We start from the raw sequence: 18,880 nt of genomic DNA, 5'->3' as shown, positions 1-18,880 counted from the left end.
GTAAGTCTGCCCTGACATTTCCTGCCCCTGCACAAGCTGGCACAAGATGGTAACAGTCAATATGGGGCTTTGCTCCCCAGTTTTATCCCACTTAGGATTACACCCAGGGGTTTCCCCCGCCCCCCAGTCAGAACTCAGTTCTGGCACCTCTCAGGTGAGCACCATTGCCATTTTAAGAAAACAAGGGAGGCGTTCGTGGTGAGTTCTGGCACCTCCTTTTCTAGAAAAATGGTACTGATTGCAACAAAAAATAACTGAAGTTACCTCGTCTTCAAGGGCTACCATTATAGCCCCATTGTGCACTAGTTGGTCACTGACATTTTTGCCAGAAACAACTTCTACCAGGACATTCTGATTCTTCACTGCTTGGATGAAATTGTCAATGCTTGCACCTGAAAAAGAAAACAAGGATTCACAGAATGACCGGAGGACTGTGGTAGAATCTTAATTTCTCAAACAGGAGAAAACCAAAATGAAGTGTAATACAGAATTTGAATTATCTTTGTGTAACATTTGCTAAAATGGGTTGTGTTATCCCACTAGCACAAATGGGCTTCCCTCACCCTCTCCTCCCCAAACTGACTTGAGGGGAGGGAAGTTTGGGGAAAACCCCTAAAACAGCATGAAGGAGGAGATGAGCACTGACGGAACAATCGCCTTAGTGCCATCTTGAATTCCACCCAAAATTCTTAATTTTTTATTTTTACTATTGAGGTAATATTGGAATTATCTTATTCTTTTAGGACTGCCAATAGTGCCAGGCTCCATGATATGATCCCGTCAGTGAAGCAAGCTTTGAAGAGCCATATCCTGGTTGGCTGTAATCAAAATTTTTGTAAGCAAATATCTCATACCTTACACAATCTGGCATCTCAGACAGCCCTGGAGGAATCCTCTTCAGAGAAGGACTTGGCACTCCCCAAAGCTAACATTATAGAGGAGCACGATGTATAATGGGGCAGTGAGACACAGCAGGGGGATTTGGGGCTTTCAGGGATCATGGCACAAGACCTTTCTCCACCAGACCTTTGCTCAAAATCAATGGCAGAGTCTAAACCACTACTGAGTCAAAGGGAGTACTGATTCCTAAAGTTGCAGGCTCAGTCAGCTGCCTGATGCTGAAGTTTTCTCCAGAAGAACATGGTCTTGTACGGAACAAAGGGTTATTTGTAAGGAACCTACTCCTTATGAGTAGACCAAACTCCTCAGGCAATCCATAGAGCTATGCTATAGTTGGGGCTCTGGGTGCTCAGTTAAAAAGCCTTCAGTTCCTGATAGAGAGCTGGAAAAACATTTTTCACTCGCTTTCTACTGGTCCATTAAAATTGTATGAAAACTTCATTTTATTACATTCATATTCTATCCTTTCTTCCAAAGGGCGGTTAGACATGGTTCCCCCTCCCCTCACTTTTTGCTCACAACAATGAGACAATATTGGATTAAGAGATGATTATTGTTCAGGGGGGTGCCACTAGGGGTGCATTGGAAGATGGCCGACAATAACATCTCTCTGACCCACACGAGGTAATTAAGAGGCTGTGATGGGAGTAAGCAGCCTCCCTGCCCCCCCAAGTGAGTGGGGGGGACTGCCCTTGCCTGCTGTGCCCTATACCACCCCCGAACTCGAGGGGGTGGGGGCACTAGGCAGAAAGCCCTTGTGCGGACTTCGGCTCTCCTGGACGCTGTCTCTGATTCGCGCCTCTAGCTGCAGCAACTTCAAAAGAAATAATTAGGTGGAAGCAAATGCACATATTTCAAGGAAGAAGGGGGAGTAAAGACTGCTAATTGAAGAGATCTCTGAGAAAGAAGACGGGTTGGATAAACAGGAATATATCATGAGAAGACACACCAAGTCTCGGTATGTCGGCAACGGGACTGGATGGGGGGGGACTTTCCTTTCTTTTCTTTATGTGATTAACCAAGAATCCCCCCCCCCCACAAGTCAGAAATGCTGCTTAAATGACCTAAGCTGATGATTTAAGACTGTGTGGAGATAATCTCTAACTAAAAGCATGTTTTAAGGAGATCGTGGAAAGTTTAAGAGCTTTGGGATGACGCAGTAAAAAAACAGCGTCGCCATTTTGGCAAGTTCTGTCGAAAGACTTATGTCTGGGAGGAGGAATGGATCTGTTTTCATACTGCGGGCGGCCTCCTCAGAGGACTAAAGAAGGCGACAGATTTGCGAAGATGAATGATGGAAAGAGTGCTTTTATTTATGGAAGTGATGATATATGGAAACCATCTCGATATGGTGATTGGACTAACGGAAAAATTCACACAGGATTATAACTGGAGTTTACCTGCTTAAGGAGATTATCAGAAGAGATCACAAAGAAAAAAGAAAAATATATGAATAAGATGAGACGTGGGAACAGCAAGATAGGACTGGATAGAAATACGAACATTATTTGGACAGATTTGTGGATATTAACGCAGCAGCAAGAAGATGATTGGAATCCCCTTCGGAACTTGAAATATGGGTACCCCCAACAAAAAAATTAAAATTCGGCTTTGTAATTCGGAATTTATGTGATGTGATGTGATTTGATTGGTCGGTTAATAAAAATTATTTTTTTAAAAAAGAGAGATGATTATTGTTCAATCACTGTGCTTTATGCTGAGGAGAGATTTGTACCCAGGTTTTCCCAGTCTGGCCATGGTGTATTGGCATGTTGGCTCTTGGTCGAAACCTGATTGGGGCGGGGGGGGGGGGGGAAATCTCAATATTCTGTTCTTCACTCTTACCTGTATTATTAAGGATCAGAAGTCCAGCAGACCCTCTGAAAGACTCCTTTCCTGGCTCAAAATAAAGCCCAGGATGTAGCTCTGCACAATGCAGGCTCCCCCAAATAGTATATAACAGCACCTGGATGACTAAAGGTGCCAGCAAAATTCCAAAAAGGAGCAGTCTGTAATAAAGAAAGGATAGTAATTAAGCAAATGAGAATGATTGCAACTGGTATTGAATCTATTAGTGGCAGCAACCCCATTTCTGTCACTGGCCAAACCAGCCTATCCCCCATTGCTAACCTCTCAATTCTGCCCCCCACCTCAGTACAGTGGTACCTCAGGTTAAGTACTTAATTCGTTCTGGAGGTCCGTTCTTGACCTGAAACTGTTCTTAACCTGAAGCACTACTTTAGCTAATGGGGCCTCCCACTGCTTCTGCGCCGCCAGAGCACGATTTCTGTTCTCATCCTGAAGCAAAGTTCTTAACCCGAGGTACTATTTCTGGGTTAGCCGAGTCTGTAACCTGAAGCGTATGTAATCCGAGGTACTACTGTACTCCTGTAGACCAGCCCCCTCCAACCGCATGCAACTACTAATCCCCATTTCCACCTTCCCAACCCCATTTCTGAAGCTGCTTCTCTCTTCTACACTGCAGTCCCCTTGCACCCCCACATTCCCCTTTCACCCCCATTTCCATGCCTCTTCCTCCCCCTCATTTTCTGCCCCCTCCCCTTGATGGGAACAGGGATGAAGGTGAAAATAGTGTACGATTGTGGCTGCAAAATTGGAAGGGTAGTTGATTCACAATTGTGGTGTGTGTGTGTTAGTAGTTACAGTGTGGTGGAGGAGGCTAGGGGGCGATGCTACATATACAGTAACCCAGAATGCGACAGCTTTTAAGCAATTATCTTGGCACTTACAGCGTTCCCCAGAGTTTGCTCTCGCGCTTGAGATTTAAAAAATGCATTCTTGCCATGGCGCAAACTTGTTGCCTCCAGAGTTCTGATCCGCTTATGGTTGCCTTTCCCGTGTCTGAGAGCAATAGCAGATCTTGTTCCATTTCGTCAGCACCCTTTGGCCCCTCTTTGTAATCAAATTTCAAAAGCACAAAATCAGAACTTTGGTATTGGCCAAATGAGAGACTACTTGCTTATACAAACTCAGTTCTGACTTCTTCTGATGCTGGGTCAGTCAATCCCCTACTTCCCCCCAGCTCTCCTTGCTGCCACCACTACTTCAGATGTTTTTCCCCTGTCATTGATAAACCATCCCAGCTCTCACTCCCAGATTCAAAAAAAACAGGGAAAGGCAGCTGTAATGCAACACTTTTCCAGGGACAATCCTGGATTCACAGAAGCTGTCTAGGTTTCTGATTCGATCCCAGAATGTCCCGCTTTTCCTTAGGACGTCCCTATTTTCATCAGAGAAATGTTGGAGGGTATGGAGTTATGCAACCCCCAAGCCAAGGAGATAAGTAGCTATACAACCTTCAGAAGACATCTGAAGGCAACCCTGTATAGGGAAGTTTTTATAGAATCATAGAATCTTACGAGTTGGAAGGGACCCAAGGATCATCTAGTCTAACACCCTGAAATGCAAGAATATATGTTTTATTATGTTTTATATATATTTATTGGAAGCCACCCAGAGTGGCTTGGGCAATCCAGTCAAATGGGTGGCATATAGATATTATTATTATAAAATAGGAGAAATGTTGGAGGGTATGCTCCCACGACAGTTGGATGCCAACAACAGATATGGTCCCAAACTCATATTTTCCCTGCTGTAGCAGGGAATCTCTACTAGAAAGTATGTTATTTGGAACAGTATGTTACCTTTCTCATCAATCATTTCATTTCCCTCCAGCTTCAAGAAGACATCTTCCAGAGTTGTCATGGTAACCCCATAATTAACAATTCCTAGTTCTTTTTGGCGGTCCATGTCAGAGAACAGATCTACATGACAGGGAGAAAGAAACTCAAGTGCTTACTTCTAGTTCAAGATTAGCATTTCCAATCTCCATTACGGCCTTGTGCAAATCCTTTTTATTGTACTTACAGCCCAAAGTAACATTTTGAGGAACATCTCCATTAATAGCACTCTCAAAGATGATAGCTATGATATCATTTACATATTCAAGACGATAATTACCTGGAAATTTATCCACATTTTCCAAGGGCAGTATATAACTCAGCTCATTTTCATGTTGTGCTGATAATTTGGCAGCAGGGATGTATTGCTTGACCAGGGATGTTGTTCTCTCGGGGTCATACAATTCATTTACATGCATCCTGTTCGTATTCAGAATGGATTTAGATGGACACCAATTACCAAGTATTGCATTCCTTTAATAAAACTGTTATCTGAATCAAGTATTTATGACATTACTAAAACCATAAGAGTTCTGCTGAAAGAAACAGCAGCACGGCATCTTTACAGCCTGATCTCTCCCTTTCCTCTTTTTGGTCTGAGCTTGGACCAAGAGACGTTGAGCCAGAAAGGAGGAATTTCTTGACATACTTAGATTTTTTAAAAAAGAAAAAGAGTTTGCACAATTTTATAAATAAAATAGATAAATATCTGTGATTGCCCACCAGAGATTGCAAAATAGGTAAGAGTACAAGATTGCCAAACTCAAAAGTACCTTAAATGGTAGCCAACACCCCATTTTTTCTTCAAGAATAAAGATGAACCAACACAAGACAGCCTGCCATTAGAGATAAATGCTTTCCGGTCTGGAAGGAAAAACACATAAAGTTCTGGTTTTACTTATCACATTCTGCAGAAATAAATTCTTCCCCATATCCAAATCAGAAGCAGGAAATATCTGAAGGGGAATGTGCAGTGAGCTGAGATTCAGAAGGGTGATGCAGAAAATAAAACGAGTTCCAGAAATGCTGCCTTCATTTCAAACAATCCTGTTTGTTTACATGCACACGAATCAGAGGAGTATGTTGCACACACAAACAGGCAAGCTGTACAATCGTCACAGCAGGTCTTGCAAGCAAATCTATTTCATTGGGGTAGGGTTAAGTCAGCATAATTGTCCAGGTCACAAAAAGCAGTCTGGAGTGAGTCAGAAGCTGAAGACCAAGGTGCAATCTAAGGGAAGCTACATATCAGGAACCTGGAATAAGACAGGAAATGCAAAACACATTTCAGCTAAGGCAGAACTTGTTGATCAAGGCTCAGCTGGAAGAGATCTATTTACTCCTTGTAACCCAGGTGGAGCCAAGCTTGGAAAATGCAAACCCTTGTCCCCCAGAGTGATGGGAGGGATTATTTCACCTGTCCTCCCAGTACAGATTATTTTACAATCACATGTCAATTGTTAGGGCAGGGCAGTTGATGTCATGCAAAAAGAGATGCAACAGATAACAGGGAAAGGATCCAAAAGCTAATGAAGGTGATGGAATGAGAGAAAAGATTGGTCACCCTCAAACAGCTGTGAAGACTGCATTGAAGAGTAGTAGCTGCAACCCATTAAACCAGCATTTCCCAAACTTGGGTCTCCAGCTGTTTTTTGGACTAAAACTCACATCATCCCTAACTAGCAGGACCAGTGGTCAAGGATGATGGGAATTGTGGAGACCCAAGTTTGGGAAACACTGCATTAAATGCTTAGCCCAGGCATCCTCAACCTTCAGCCCTCCAGATGTTTTGGACTACAATTCCCATAATCCCTGACCACTGGTCCTGTTAGATAGGGATCATGGGAGTTGTAGGCCAAAACATCTGGAGGGCCACAGGTACGGGATGCCTGGCTTAGCCAGTGAAGCAGAAGAGGTAACAGTAATTTGAAATTTTACAAAGGCATTGGAATTTCCAAGGCTAGTCCTCAGCACGCCTGTTACTCCTAGAATAACAGGAACTTGGTGAATGACAGCATAGTGAAAGATGTGAAGGAATCATCTAGGGTGCTATGTGGATCACCTCCTTTACGCAGTGCAACGGAAGAGCTTTTTGTTCCAACAGACAGAAATAAGGATAGTGCAGATCAGTGTGGGATACGTTCCCAAGTCACATGGTCTCAGTTATTTCTCTCTCGCTTCATGCCTATACTTGTCAAACTGTTTTTACCATGAGACATTCTACTAACCAGCAAGAATATCAGCTTCTTCCATTAACTGAGTGGTGAGCAGAATCACTCGACCTGCTTTGCGCTCATTCAGGAGGGCCCACACTTGGTGTCGAGAGTAAGGATCCAGCCCTGCAGTTGGTTCATCTAAGAATAAGACCTGTAGGCAGAACATGCGATTGCATTTTCAGACTTGGAAACCTTGAGAAATTAGCACATAGCATTCCATGTTGAAGTGGATTCTTTAAAAAGAATTAATGGCAACCCAATTGGGTCAATGATATTTTTGAATGCCACCCCAACTGTGAAGTGGTGCAAGAGCCCAGGGGTTCCGGTTTCTTACCCAGAGTTCACTTTCCTTGGAATGAGGGACAGCAAAGACTGTGGTGCCTTTATAATATATGGTTTATATTAAGTAGTGGGTTGACAAAGCAGACAACACAGAGATTTCTCCAAGTGGTTCTTTAGAGTAAGCTGGAACTGAACGGAACTGAACTGAACAGCTCAGCCAGCCTGCTTTTATAGGCAGCCGGCTGTCAACATTGTAACAACACCCCAGGGTTTCCCGCCTAAATTAACTGACGTGGACCTGAGTGAAAACTATATACAGTGGTACCTCGGGTTAAGTACTTAATTCGTTCCGGAGGTCCGTTCTTAACCTGAAACTGTTCTTAACCTGAAGCACCACTTTAGCTAATGGGGCCTCCCACTGCCGCCGCGCCACCGGAGCACGATTTCTGTTCTCATCCTAAAGCAAAGTTTTTAACCCGAGGCACTATTTCTGGGTTAGTGGAGTCTGTAACCTGAAGCGTCTGTAACCCGAGGTACCACTGTACACAATACCCCTTGTGGCCAGGGTGAGAACTTCAATATATAACAGTTTATTTACACATAAAGTGGTACCTCGGGTTACAGACGCTTCAGGTTACAGACTTCGCTAACCCAGAAATAGTACCTTGGGTTAAGAACTTTGCTTTAGGATGAGAACAGAAATTGAGCAGCGGCGGCGCGGTGGCAGTGGGAGGCCCCATTAGCTAAAGTGGTGCTTCAGGTTAAGAACAGTTTCAGGTTAAGAACGGACCTCCGGAACAAATTAAGTTCTTAACCTGAGGTACCATTGTATATACAACCTGAGTCTACGATGGATATGGTCACAGCATTAACACCCCAGAAGGTCTTGCTTTTCCCGTAGCCAAAGCCTTGGATTCAAACAGAAATCAAACATGGCTCTCACTCTCTGACTTCTGCCTGCTGTTTGCTTCCCGCCCAGCTCTCTCTCACATACCTCTGGCACTTGTCCGTCTCACCACCAGCCAGGTGAGGGAAGGGGCCCACTCATTTGGCCTCTGGCACAAAGGCCACTTCCTTTGTTACCCTAAGGACTCATACTTAAGGGCCATTAACTCACCAAGAAGCTGGCCTGGCTATTCCAACAGTTGCATCCTCCATTACATTTTAACCCCTTGCTGGGTGCAGGGTTAACTCACAACAATATAAACAGTTATGCGGCTTTAAAAAATGTTTTGGGGAAAATAATTTTATATTATTATTTTTTAAAAAATTGAAGCTAATCTTGTACTAAATGTGAAAGCTTCACTTTACATACAGTGTTTGGGGAATGGGAATTTAGAAGGGAAGTAAAGATAAGACTGAAATTAGGGAGTTTCATGACTGACCACAGATCAGTGAGAGATCTACACACTCCATTGCTTTTGAGAGGAAACAGTAGATGCATTACAAGATGGAGAGTACTTATGAAATAAGTTCAACAGGTCCTTTTGTCCTGACCTTGCTTCACCTACCTGTGGCTCTCCCAAGAAAGTAATCGCGAGAGATAATTTTCGCTTTTGCCCACCACTTAAATGATTAGCTTGGGTGTCTTGAATGGCATCGAGATCCAAGAGGGTCACTAGCTTTTGCACCTGTAAAGCATATAAACACATGTTTCAAGCACCAAGATGTTGGATTCTTTCGGATTTCTTCCTATCTTGCTTTTCAGTCGCTTGGTTGGTTGAAAGCAACAAGCTATTTTATAGAGGTTCGAATCTTAATGGAATATTATGCAACCTCTCATATTTGAAGTATAAGGCATTTCCAGATGAGATGTCGTCCCTGGAATTAGGATCATTTGCTCAAGCAGGTTTTTGGAAGAACCCAAATGGCATTGCTCCAGACTGTTGTATTCCAGGGTTTTGCTTGGTTATGCAACGATGCTTGTGCTATTATTATTATTTTTTATGAATGCCAATGGGATTACAGTACAGTTTCATGTGTGGACTGGAAAACGCTATTGGTTCATCTAGTGAAGAGTGGTCCATGAGGCAGTTCGGTATTGCTCACACTGCATTTTCTGGATGCACAGCTGTCACTCAAGGAGCCCTTCAAGAAGGTTTAGAGTTTGAAATCAGCTCTTGAGAAGCAGAAAGTGGGATTGTGTTAAGACCCTGCTCCTTGTTCCCTCCCAAACACATCAACACTAGGACTTTAATATGCACCGGCTGCCTGAATATCTGCCGCTAAATGTTCTATAACATGGTCCATTCCTACATTATTTTTCAATCATGCCTTTTTCTTCACCCATGCTGTGATATTTAATAACTAAGGAAAAGGCATTGCACATAGCATCCATTAGGTGACCCCCTGCTGCAACATTATGCCTTCATTTTTGCCTTCAGTCAAGTACCAAGCATTATTTTGCAAGTCCTTGTTTTCCATAGATTTCAGCTGGGCAGGAAAACCTTAATAATTTCAAACTGCTGATCAGGATTTCATCAAAACAATGAAAAGGTCTGGTCCACAACAAGCGTGGATAAAGTACACCAGTAGTTTGCAACATCTAAAAGAAATAATATGAAATGATTTGTTGCCAACTGGAAAAAAAGAGGTGAAAGTGTCACTTTTCAGCACTTTGTAACTTGCTGTAATTGTGGCCATTTTTACTGGATCAGTTTGAAATGTGGCGGTTTTGTAGACGGCATCAGCTAGATTGTAAATGCCAAGTTTCAAGTTATGAGCCCAACAGAAGCCTTTTTATCAGCTATAGAATTTTGTGGCTAATCATTCCTGAGCCTTGTTTCTGCTACTTAACCAGAGGAACCCTTTTGTTTTCCTATAATCTATGCACTCTTGTCTTTGCATTACACCCCAAAATAGCTTTTTCTTTTATCAATTTCTTACTGTTCTGCTTTGTTTAGTATGTGTAATTGAAAAGTCAAAAATACAATGCTTAAACAAACAAAACTAAATCAATACAAGGTATATACTTGTGGTAAATATCCATTTATTCAGCTGGGAAAAAAATTAAATTCATTTGTTTCTGGAAAGAGCAGATAATGGGTGCCTGTCGTATCTTGACAATAATACTGTTCCAAAGAAAGGCGGCAGCCGCATGAAGGCCCTGCTCTGAGTTATACATATACTCAGCAAGAATCTCAACATACCCTGCAACCTGCCACAGAGGAAAATCAGGATGCATGTCACATGACTCAAAAAAGAGCACAGCCCCCCAAAATGGGCATCTTTTGAGGCCACACTCTTGTGGGAGCCAAAATAGTACATCCCGGGATCCAATCAGGAGCTGAGATGGCTTCTGTAATTCTGGATGTCCTGGTCAAATCAGGATAGTTGAGGGGTATGCCTCAACTCAACTCATTTCAAGAGAATCTTCAAATAATTCCTCCATAGTATGATAACAAAGACTGCTGGAAGAATTTTCATTTGTGTAGGTCGCAAGGCTTACATATTTTGTTCAGTTATTGAATTAGTCCCAGTCTAAGGGACCCGGGTGGCTCTGTGGGTTAAACCACAGAGCCTAGGACTTGCCGATCAGAATGTCAGCGGTTTGAATCCCCGCAACAGGGTGAGCTCCCATTGCTCAGTCCCTGCTCCTGCCAACCTAGCAGTTTGAAAGCACATCAAAGTGCAAGTAGATAAATAGGCACCGCTCCAGCGGGAAGGTAAATGGTGTTTCTGTGTGCTGCTCTGGTTCACCAGAAGCAGCTTAGTCATGCTGGCCACATGACCCGGAAGCTGTACGCCGGCTCCTCGGCCAATAAAGCGAGATGAGCGCCGCAACCCCAGAGTCGGTCACAACTGGACCTAATGGTCAGGGGTCCCTTTACCTTTACCTATTGCAAATTTATTGCACCTCTCCCATTGCAATTAACAGGATTTAAATTGGTTTCAACAAATTTGCCCCATTGACTTCAGCAGGACTTAAGCACAATGAGTTTTCTCTGAATTAGGCTGAGTAAACCTCAAATACAAAGCAGAACAAATGATAAGACAGCAATCCCTTGCCATGAACCTGTTCTACAAAGAAAATAGATGAAGAATATAAAGAGGCAGAACAGAAATACTTGCCATATGAATATCTCCTTACCTCATTCTCAATATCATTGTTTGGAATCCCCTTTATTTTAGCAAAAGTCCGTAAATTTTCTTTCAGCGTTAGGAATTCAAATTGCACGTTGAATTGTGGGCACACAGCACTTATCTCCCTAATTTGTTCCATATCTTCCCTTGCTGATATATTGTACTTGAAGATGGTCGCAGAGCCTGTACACATAAGCAAATAGGAAGCAAATAGGTTGGCTTAATAAACAGAGTAGGCTGCTTGAATTCTCATAAAAGTTTCAACATATCCTATTAACTGCTGTCCTGCTAAGAGTGGAAATGAGACCTAGACTGCAATTCTAGGTATGATTGTTTGGAATCCTCGCAGCCTCAATGACAACAACAAATCTCAGTTCTCCACAAAGCACATAATTAAACTACGGAAGTTGCCGCCATACAGTGTAGCAATGGCCCCCCAACCTAAATGGCCTTAAAAGGGGATTTGGACATGTTTGTGGCTGCTAGTTGCAATGGCTAAATCAGAAGACTGACTGCTGTGGAACTGCTACTGCCCCCTTTGTGCTCCTCCCAGTGGCATGTGGTGGGCCTTTGTGGGAATCAAATGATGGACTTGATAAGGCTTTGGTTTGATCAAGGGGAACCTCCTCCTGTTCTTATGGATTTGGGTGGCAGCCTCCTTCATTTTAAAGTTCTGATACGTACCATCAGATGGCTTCAGAAGTCCACTAAGGATGTTTAGCAGTGTTGTTTTCCCAGCTCCACTACAACCAAGAACTGCAGTGATTTGACCTTCATAAATATCCAAGGACAAGCCTAACAGAAGAACAGAAGTTAGCTCTTAAAATGGCCAAGGTACATGGAGGCTGCATTCCTAAACCCTCTTACTAATAAGTTCCATTGAAATCTCACTTCTGAGTAAACCTACAAAACTTCCCGTCATGGCTCATTTTTAATTTCCTCACATCACATCACATCAAGCACTAGGGATGCTGCCAAAATTCTCGTTTGAATTTTTGGATGGATTCTTGGAATTTCATACTGCGGAATATTGCTTCCCCATGGAATCAATCGGGAATTAGGAAGAAATCTTCCACTGTTACACCTCCCCGCCCCATCCTAAATTTTGTACCGAGAGCTGTGCATGTATAGTCCTGATGTCAGTTTATTTCATTTGTCTCCACTTTTCAATATCTGTATGAATTTTTGGCATGCATTGATAAAGCACTGCAAAAAGTCATATGATTGCATCAAGAGGTGTTTTTGTTTTTTACCACTGTGCATCCAGTGATATGTAGTACGGGGTGGGGGTGGGGAGTACAATACAGTAGTAGAGTATGTGTTTTACATGAAACAGGTCCCTAGTTTAATCCCTAGCATCTCCAGGGCTGGGAATGTCAATGCAATAAGCCCTTGTGAGCTGCTGGACAGTCAGTGCAGATGAGCCAGAGGTCTGATTGGGTATAATACAGCTTCCTATGTTCCATATATACATGTACTTTTGTGAGCTCATAAAATAGTCCAAAAATGCCACTTGATGTGTTTACATAGAAGATCGGATCCAATTGTTTTCCAATTATCATGAATTCCTGCATTGCAGATGGCTCTTGGGTCCCTGCCAACTCTTAAGATTCTATGATGGAAACGAGACACATATAAAAAAAAATTGTGAAAACGCTTTTTATTAAAAGTTTTGAAAAATGTATTGAATTTGCCATAGCTCACCATCACCATCTAATGTAAGATTGTATAATGCACTTTACAGCACACATACATTTATTTATTTATTTATTTATTTATTTATTTATTTATTTATTTATTTCCAGCTATACAGTATAGCTGAGTCCTAGGATTCAATTTACCTTCTGTCCACCCCAGCTGTAGGTTTTGTCTGAAGATATCCACTTCTAATTTGTGGACGTTAGTGACAGTGTCAAGGAGTCATGTCTCCTCAAGGGTGACAAATAAACTTTATGAAGATTATTTTTGCATTTGGTATTTCATGTGCAAATGAGTAAAAAAAAAAAGGCATAAAAGTTTTTGGAATTTGGTTTTTGTATGCAGTATTACTGATGCACATACAGTATGTGTATCAGGATTGTGGAGGAGAGATTAATGAACCAAAGGACATTGTATCTGCTGCAAGCTGTTGATGGAATGCTCAGGGATGTTTAAAAAATAATTTCGTGTGTGTGTTTGTTTCTGAATTCCACACTTTTACATGCATTGTGGTATTTTATGCATTATGACTTGCAGTTATTTTTATTGATCATAGTTTAGTAATTATTGTAATTGTTAAGAGTGAATTTTTGCTTAATTATTATCAGCTGATGTTCTGAGAGTTAATTTTATGGTGTACTATTAGATTCTAATACATCAAATAAAGTAATATACAATAATCTAAGTTGTTCCATTTTTAAGTTATGTTTGATTGTGACTTTTGATATTGGATCAAATTATTAAAAAGTATGTGTTCTTTGTTGTATATTTTGTTGCTGTAAACTGCCTTGTACATAGTAATATAGAAAAGTGGTACAGTATTCATAGGGAGTGCAGTGGAAGCAATTCTCCTAGCTGTTTATGAATGCAGAAGCAGTTGAACATGGGGCAGTGGTGAGCCCATGAATCAATAAAGGAAGAGGGGAAATCCATTATTTCCTACAAACCGCCTCGTCCCACCATAACAGTCAGTGCTCAATAAATGTAACTGCATTGAGGGGAGGTTAGACATTAGCCACAAAGCTTAGTGGGCAAGCCTGCTGAAAAGGCAATGGGAAACAAAAAGAAACCAAACTACTTGTCCACATTTAACAGTGCAAATTAGGAGGGTTGACCTCTGCTCCAGAGAAATGTTTCACAAACGTATAGCCAAGGCTCCTTGTTCTGCTTCCAAGCCCACAACCCATTGTAAGTTTCTCCTTTTCCTTCAGTAGGCGGTGGAGTCATTGAATCTGCACACACAGTTTCATGCATGCAGCCCAGACCACTACGGAACGGACGAGAAAACATGAAAAGCATCTCACCTCTCAAAGCTTCTGTTTCCTTGCTCTTCTCTTTGTAAGTTTTTTTAATGTTATTTAGTCTAAAGGATTAGGAGACAACGAATGGTTAATACAATACTGGATTTTAGTTACAATTTAGTCACAACTATCTCCCCGGTGGCGTATCATCTCTATGGGAAATGGTCAAGCTGTGCAACTTTGAAACTATTTCTAATTCAGACCAGATATTATCTTATTTCCCTATCAATCTTGCACATGGGTAGAAAGAATTCTTAGACATATGCTCGGTTAGTTGTCATTCCCAATAAACAACCTCATCCACATACTTGAGACTCCTTGGCATTTTGTGCAACAGGAGTATATATTTCTGTCTGCATCACTCTCTTGTGAATGAAAACAATGTTCCCCGATACCCTCTGAAAACAAAAACTAAATATTTTTGACTCCATACAGATCCTTGGAGCAGGGGCAGGATTTCTGCGTCCATTTGCTCAAAAAATTATTTAAGGCCACGCCTCCTTAACTTTTACCTAATGGCTTCCTTTCCATCAAATTCAGGAGGCACAAGCTCAGCATTGTCACTGAAGATATTACCATGGCTTGGTTCATTTGTAAGAGTAGTGCTGGTATAGCTTCCTCTTGATTTAAACCAGTAGGACTTCTTCAGGAAAAAGAAGGGAGGATAGGGCACGCCATATTTGTCTAAGATACACATATAAAAAAGGTTTTATGCAGCGAAAGGTTCTATTAATTCTTGGTATTAAACATGTAACACACTTCAAATTTATCAGCCCTTGCTACTTCTCAGTGACCAACATTTAGTGGAAATGGATGTTGCAGCTTACTTAGTCATTCATTCAAATATGTAGTGGTTGTGGAACAAGTTACATAACTTTAACCGAATAGATACCGTACATCGGTTGCATTCAGGCAATCATACCTTGGCTTATTAAGCCTCAGTCTCTTTCCTGTTCCATTCACACGAGTCACATTAAACTCAAAATGTCTCTAATTGACCATAGCTTTGTGTTTCATCTGAACTAGGAAACTATGGCTGCTAATTTCAGAACAAAGCAGGATTTTGCCTTGCTCTAAAGCCAGTAAACGTCATTTTCTGGTTCAGGCAAAACAAGAAACTGTGGTTAATTAGAGACTTCCTGGTTTGATTGCTCATATCTTGCAGGGAAAAGCAAAGGGGTTGTAAAATGTGCTTTTAACTGTCCTAGATGAAAGCAGGGCTAGGACCTAAAAGCTAACAAAGTTTCTTTAAATATACCTTCATAGAATCCATCTTTGGATAATGCTTATGCTTTCAGAATCTTAAACAGAATATATAAGCTACTACATCTCAAGCAAGGTCTAGTACTGCTGCTCCAATCATACTATTTCCCTTAGAAAAGGCATTAATCACAAGGCTTCCTAAATTACAGAAGTCAATTCCAAAGAAATAAATCAGAGGTTAGGAAATGCAATCTACAGAGATGCAATCTTCCAGCCAGAAGCCATTTCTTCTTATTTTTGTTTTGCCCACCCTTCTCACAGCAGTCACAACAATTCAAGATATTTAAAAACAGTTAAAGACAAATTACCATACTTTTCCGTCTATAAGACGATGTTTTTTTATCTTAAAACAACACTTAAAAATTGGGGTAGGGTAGTCTTATACATGGGTAGTGCAGAGGGAGGACTGTGGAAATGATTTCTGTCTTGAGTAGTAGATAGTTACTGGTGTTATTGCGGGTGATAGGCTGCTGCGACAATGTCCGCTTGTGATTGGGTGCTGCCGCGACAATGTCCATTTGTGGTTCGGCATTGCTGCGGCAATGTCTGCTTGCAATTGGTCGCTGCTGCGAGAATGTCCACTGGCGATTGGCCGCTGCTGCGACAATGGCTGCTGGTGATTGGGCTCTGCTGCGGCAATTGGGCGTGTGATTGGCAGCTGCTGGTGTCGATCGGAAATACGATAGAAGGCTTCTGCATTGCGTTCGATCGCAAACGTTTGGAATTTGGGTGAGCTTTTTTTGGCATTCCTCCCATTCTGGACAATCTCCCCATTTTCTTAATATTGAGTCCCAAAAACTAAGGGGCGTCTTATCCATGGGGGCGTCTTATAGACAAAAAAGTACAGTGTTGTCACAAGAATAGGGTGGATCCTATCCCTATGTCAAAGACCAGAGTACATCTCAAATCTCAAAGGCCAGGAGGTACACCTGCAGTATGTCAGAAACTCTTCTTACTGGGACTTATGGATATACAGTTAGAAAAAGACTATGGAACTTTGCTACAATATTGTGATTGTGGCTGCAAGTCTTTTATATGCACAAAGATGGAAGGGCCCACTATTACCAACAACAGAAGAACAGCTGTTAAAACTAACAGACTTAGCAGAGATGGAGAAATTGGCCTTGTTTAATGCATTGTGAACATTTGTTAAAGACTGGAAATCCCTCATGGACTTTTTGCATGAAAAATAAAATAAAATACTGATATCTGAATTTGAGGACTGAAGATAATGTTTGTTTATAAAAAATGGTTTTGTTTGGTGTTATATTGGATTGGATGAAGTGACTATTGTTTTTATATATAGTGGACAGATGAACAATTGGAAGTCCTTTATTTTCTGAACCTTATTTTTCTCTCTTTTTCTTTTAACCTCTTTCCTTCTCTTTTTATTTCTTTCCTTTTCTTTCTCTAGCTCTCTCCCTTGCACCTCCCATTTTTGTGTTTTTATTGTATTTAGATAAAAGCCTCGGTTTGATTTGGTAGTTTTTTTAAAAAGGAAAAAGATATTAACTTTCATATTTTTCTCTATGGAACTTAATAACATTTATTTAATAAAGAAACCATACAATGAAAGTGCCATCTGGGAAAGAGAAGTCCACAACTTAGGGGCTGCCATGGAGAATGCCCCTCTCCTCAAAAAAACTTATGAGAGCAATGGAAATACAGTTGTACCTCAGTTTTCGAGCGTCTTGGAAGCCGAACATTTTGGGACCCGAACACCAAAAACCCAGAAGTAAATGCTTCTGTTTTCAAACACGCCTCAGAAGTCAAACAGTTTCCACTGCATGTTTTTCCATTTTCTCCACAATGCTTGCAAGTTTTCTGCGGACTTCCCACAGGTATCTTGTTGGTTACTGTGAGAATAGGATCCTGGGCTTGTTGGCTCTTAGGCTCTTTTATGTTCTTACCAAGAACATAAAGGTAAAGGGTAAAGGGACCCCTGACTATTAGGTCCAGTCATGACAGACTCTGGGGTTGCGGCGCTCTTCTCGCTTCACAAACCGAGGGAGCCCGTGTTTGTCCGCAGACAGCTTCCAGGTCATGTGGCCAGCATGACTCTGGCGAACCAGAGCAGCGCACGGAAATGCTGTTTACCTTCCCACCAGAGCGGTACCTATTTATCTACTTGCACTTTGATGTGCTTTCGAACTGCTAGGTTGGCAGGAGCTGGGACTGAGCAATGGGAGCTCACCCCGTCACAGGGATTCGAACTGCTGACCTTCTGATCGGCAAGTCCTAGGCTCTGTGGTTTAACCCACAGCGCCACCCGCATCCCTACCAAGAACATAAACCACTACTAAAGTCAATGGATGAGAGCGTCTGTGGGGAAGGAGGCAAGCCTTTCAGATATTTGCTTAGGGTTTTAAACACTAGTGGTGTGAAACATCTTCAACTGGGCCCAGAAACAAATGCAACCGATGCAGCTGTTTTAAAGCAGCAATTATGCAGCTAGCACGCTTGTCGTATGCTTACCGGGTATGACCTTGTCAAAATAGAGGGCCAGCAACATATATAAAGTACCGTCAAAAACCAGGATATATGTGCATGGTTCATGCATTAGGCTAGACAAGGTGAAGTTTCCTCCATATTTTTGAACATGGAGAATCTGTGGGGGGAAAGAACAACGTCTAAGTCCCCATGGGTCAAAACTGGAGGAAGAAAAGTTTGAAACAGAATTAGCCCCTCGCTGCCTGCCTGTTGTTTAAAAGCTAGCCCCACGTAAGCGAAGCATGGGTCACAGTTAAGTAAAATAGAATAGAATACAGAGGAGCACCTGTTGTATCAGTACAGTCATCCCTCAGGTTACAGATGCTTGAAGTTTTGTTTTTTCAGGTTGCGGACCGCTGAAACGCAGAAGTACTGGAACGGGTTACTTCTGGGTTTCGGCGGTCGCGCATGCGAAGAAGCACTAAATCACGCTTTGTGCATGCGCAGAAGCACTGAATCGCAACCCGCGTGGGTTGTGAACGCTGGGGATTGCGAACATGCATCCTGCATGGATCACGTTTGCAACCTGAGCGTTCACTGTATACAGATTTCTGTACATTCACTCTCAGAATACCTTAAGAGAGGCGAATGGAAAGGGCAGGGATTGCCCAACATACGGTACTTTCCTGCATAAAGGAAAGGGTAAATGGGAGCTCTCCCCTCAGCTCTCCATGTGCAGAAGCCATCTGGACCAGAAGCTGGACCTTACTTCAGTACTGGTGACGGGACAACACCACTGCACCTGTGGGCAGCAGGTTAGTTTCGGAGGCACAGGGCATGTCATGTGGCACACACAGCAATGTCCTCCCCTGCTTTACACTGTGCATGGCAGCACTGGTGGAGGAAGAGGAGTGCTGGGGGAGCGCACCGCCCCTGGCAGCGCAATCCTGGTAGGGTGCCATCGCGGCTGCCCCCCTGCAGGTGGCATGCCGCACCCCCTGGGACG

The 18,880-nt window shown here is 42.3% G+C and overlaps 1 protein-coding gene across 3 annotated transcripts in view; it reads right to left on the bottom strand.

Moving 5' to 3' along the window:
* The window catches only part of LOC307209927 (ABC-type organic anion transporter ABCA8-like), a 60,598-nt gene that overhangs the window by 32,038 nt on the left and 9,680 nt on the right, over positions 1 to 18,880 (bottom strand). For all 3 annotated transcript variants that reach the window (XR_013835789.1, XM_079965354.1, XM_079965353.1), the window contains exons 7-19: positions 17,920 to 18,052; positions 14,694 to 14,865; positions 14,185 to 14,243; positions 11,867 to 11,977; positions 11,190 to 11,365; positions 8,611 to 8,730; positions 6,830 to 6,968; positions 5,375 to 5,465; positions 4,882 to 5,021; positions 4,566 to 4,685; positions 3,651 to 3,813; positions 2,746 to 2,909; positions 265 to 392 (exon numbers count right to left, since the gene is read on the bottom strand). Coding sequence is in view for 2 of the 3 variants with exons in the window: in XM_079965354.1 (XP_079821480.1) it covers positions 265 to 392; positions 2,746 to 2,909; positions 3,651 to 3,813; positions 4,566 to 4,685; positions 4,882 to 5,021; positions 5,375 to 5,465; positions 6,830 to 6,968; positions 8,611 to 8,730; positions 11,190 to 11,365; positions 11,867 to 11,977; positions 14,185 to 14,243; positions 14,694 to 14,865; positions 17,920 to 18,052 (1,716 nt within the window). In the remaining variant the exon portion in view is untranslated. The remainder of the gene's footprint in view (positions 1 to 264; positions 393 to 2,745; positions 2,910 to 3,650; positions 3,814 to 4,565; positions 4,686 to 4,881; positions 5,022 to 5,374; positions 5,466 to 6,829; positions 6,969 to 8,610; positions 8,731 to 11,189; positions 11,366 to 11,866; positions 11,978 to 14,184; positions 14,244 to 14,693; positions 14,866 to 17,919; positions 18,053 to 18,880) is intronic.

This window comes from Podarcis cretensis (assembly GCF_951804945.1).
Source record: "Podarcis cretensis genome assembly, chromosome: 2".
NCBI lineage: Eukaryota > Metazoa > Chordata > Lepidosauria > Squamata > Lacertidae > Podarcis > Podarcis cretensis.
The sequence above is the reverse complement of the archived record's forward strand: the minus strand, read 5'-3'. Positions and strand labels throughout refer to the sequence as shown.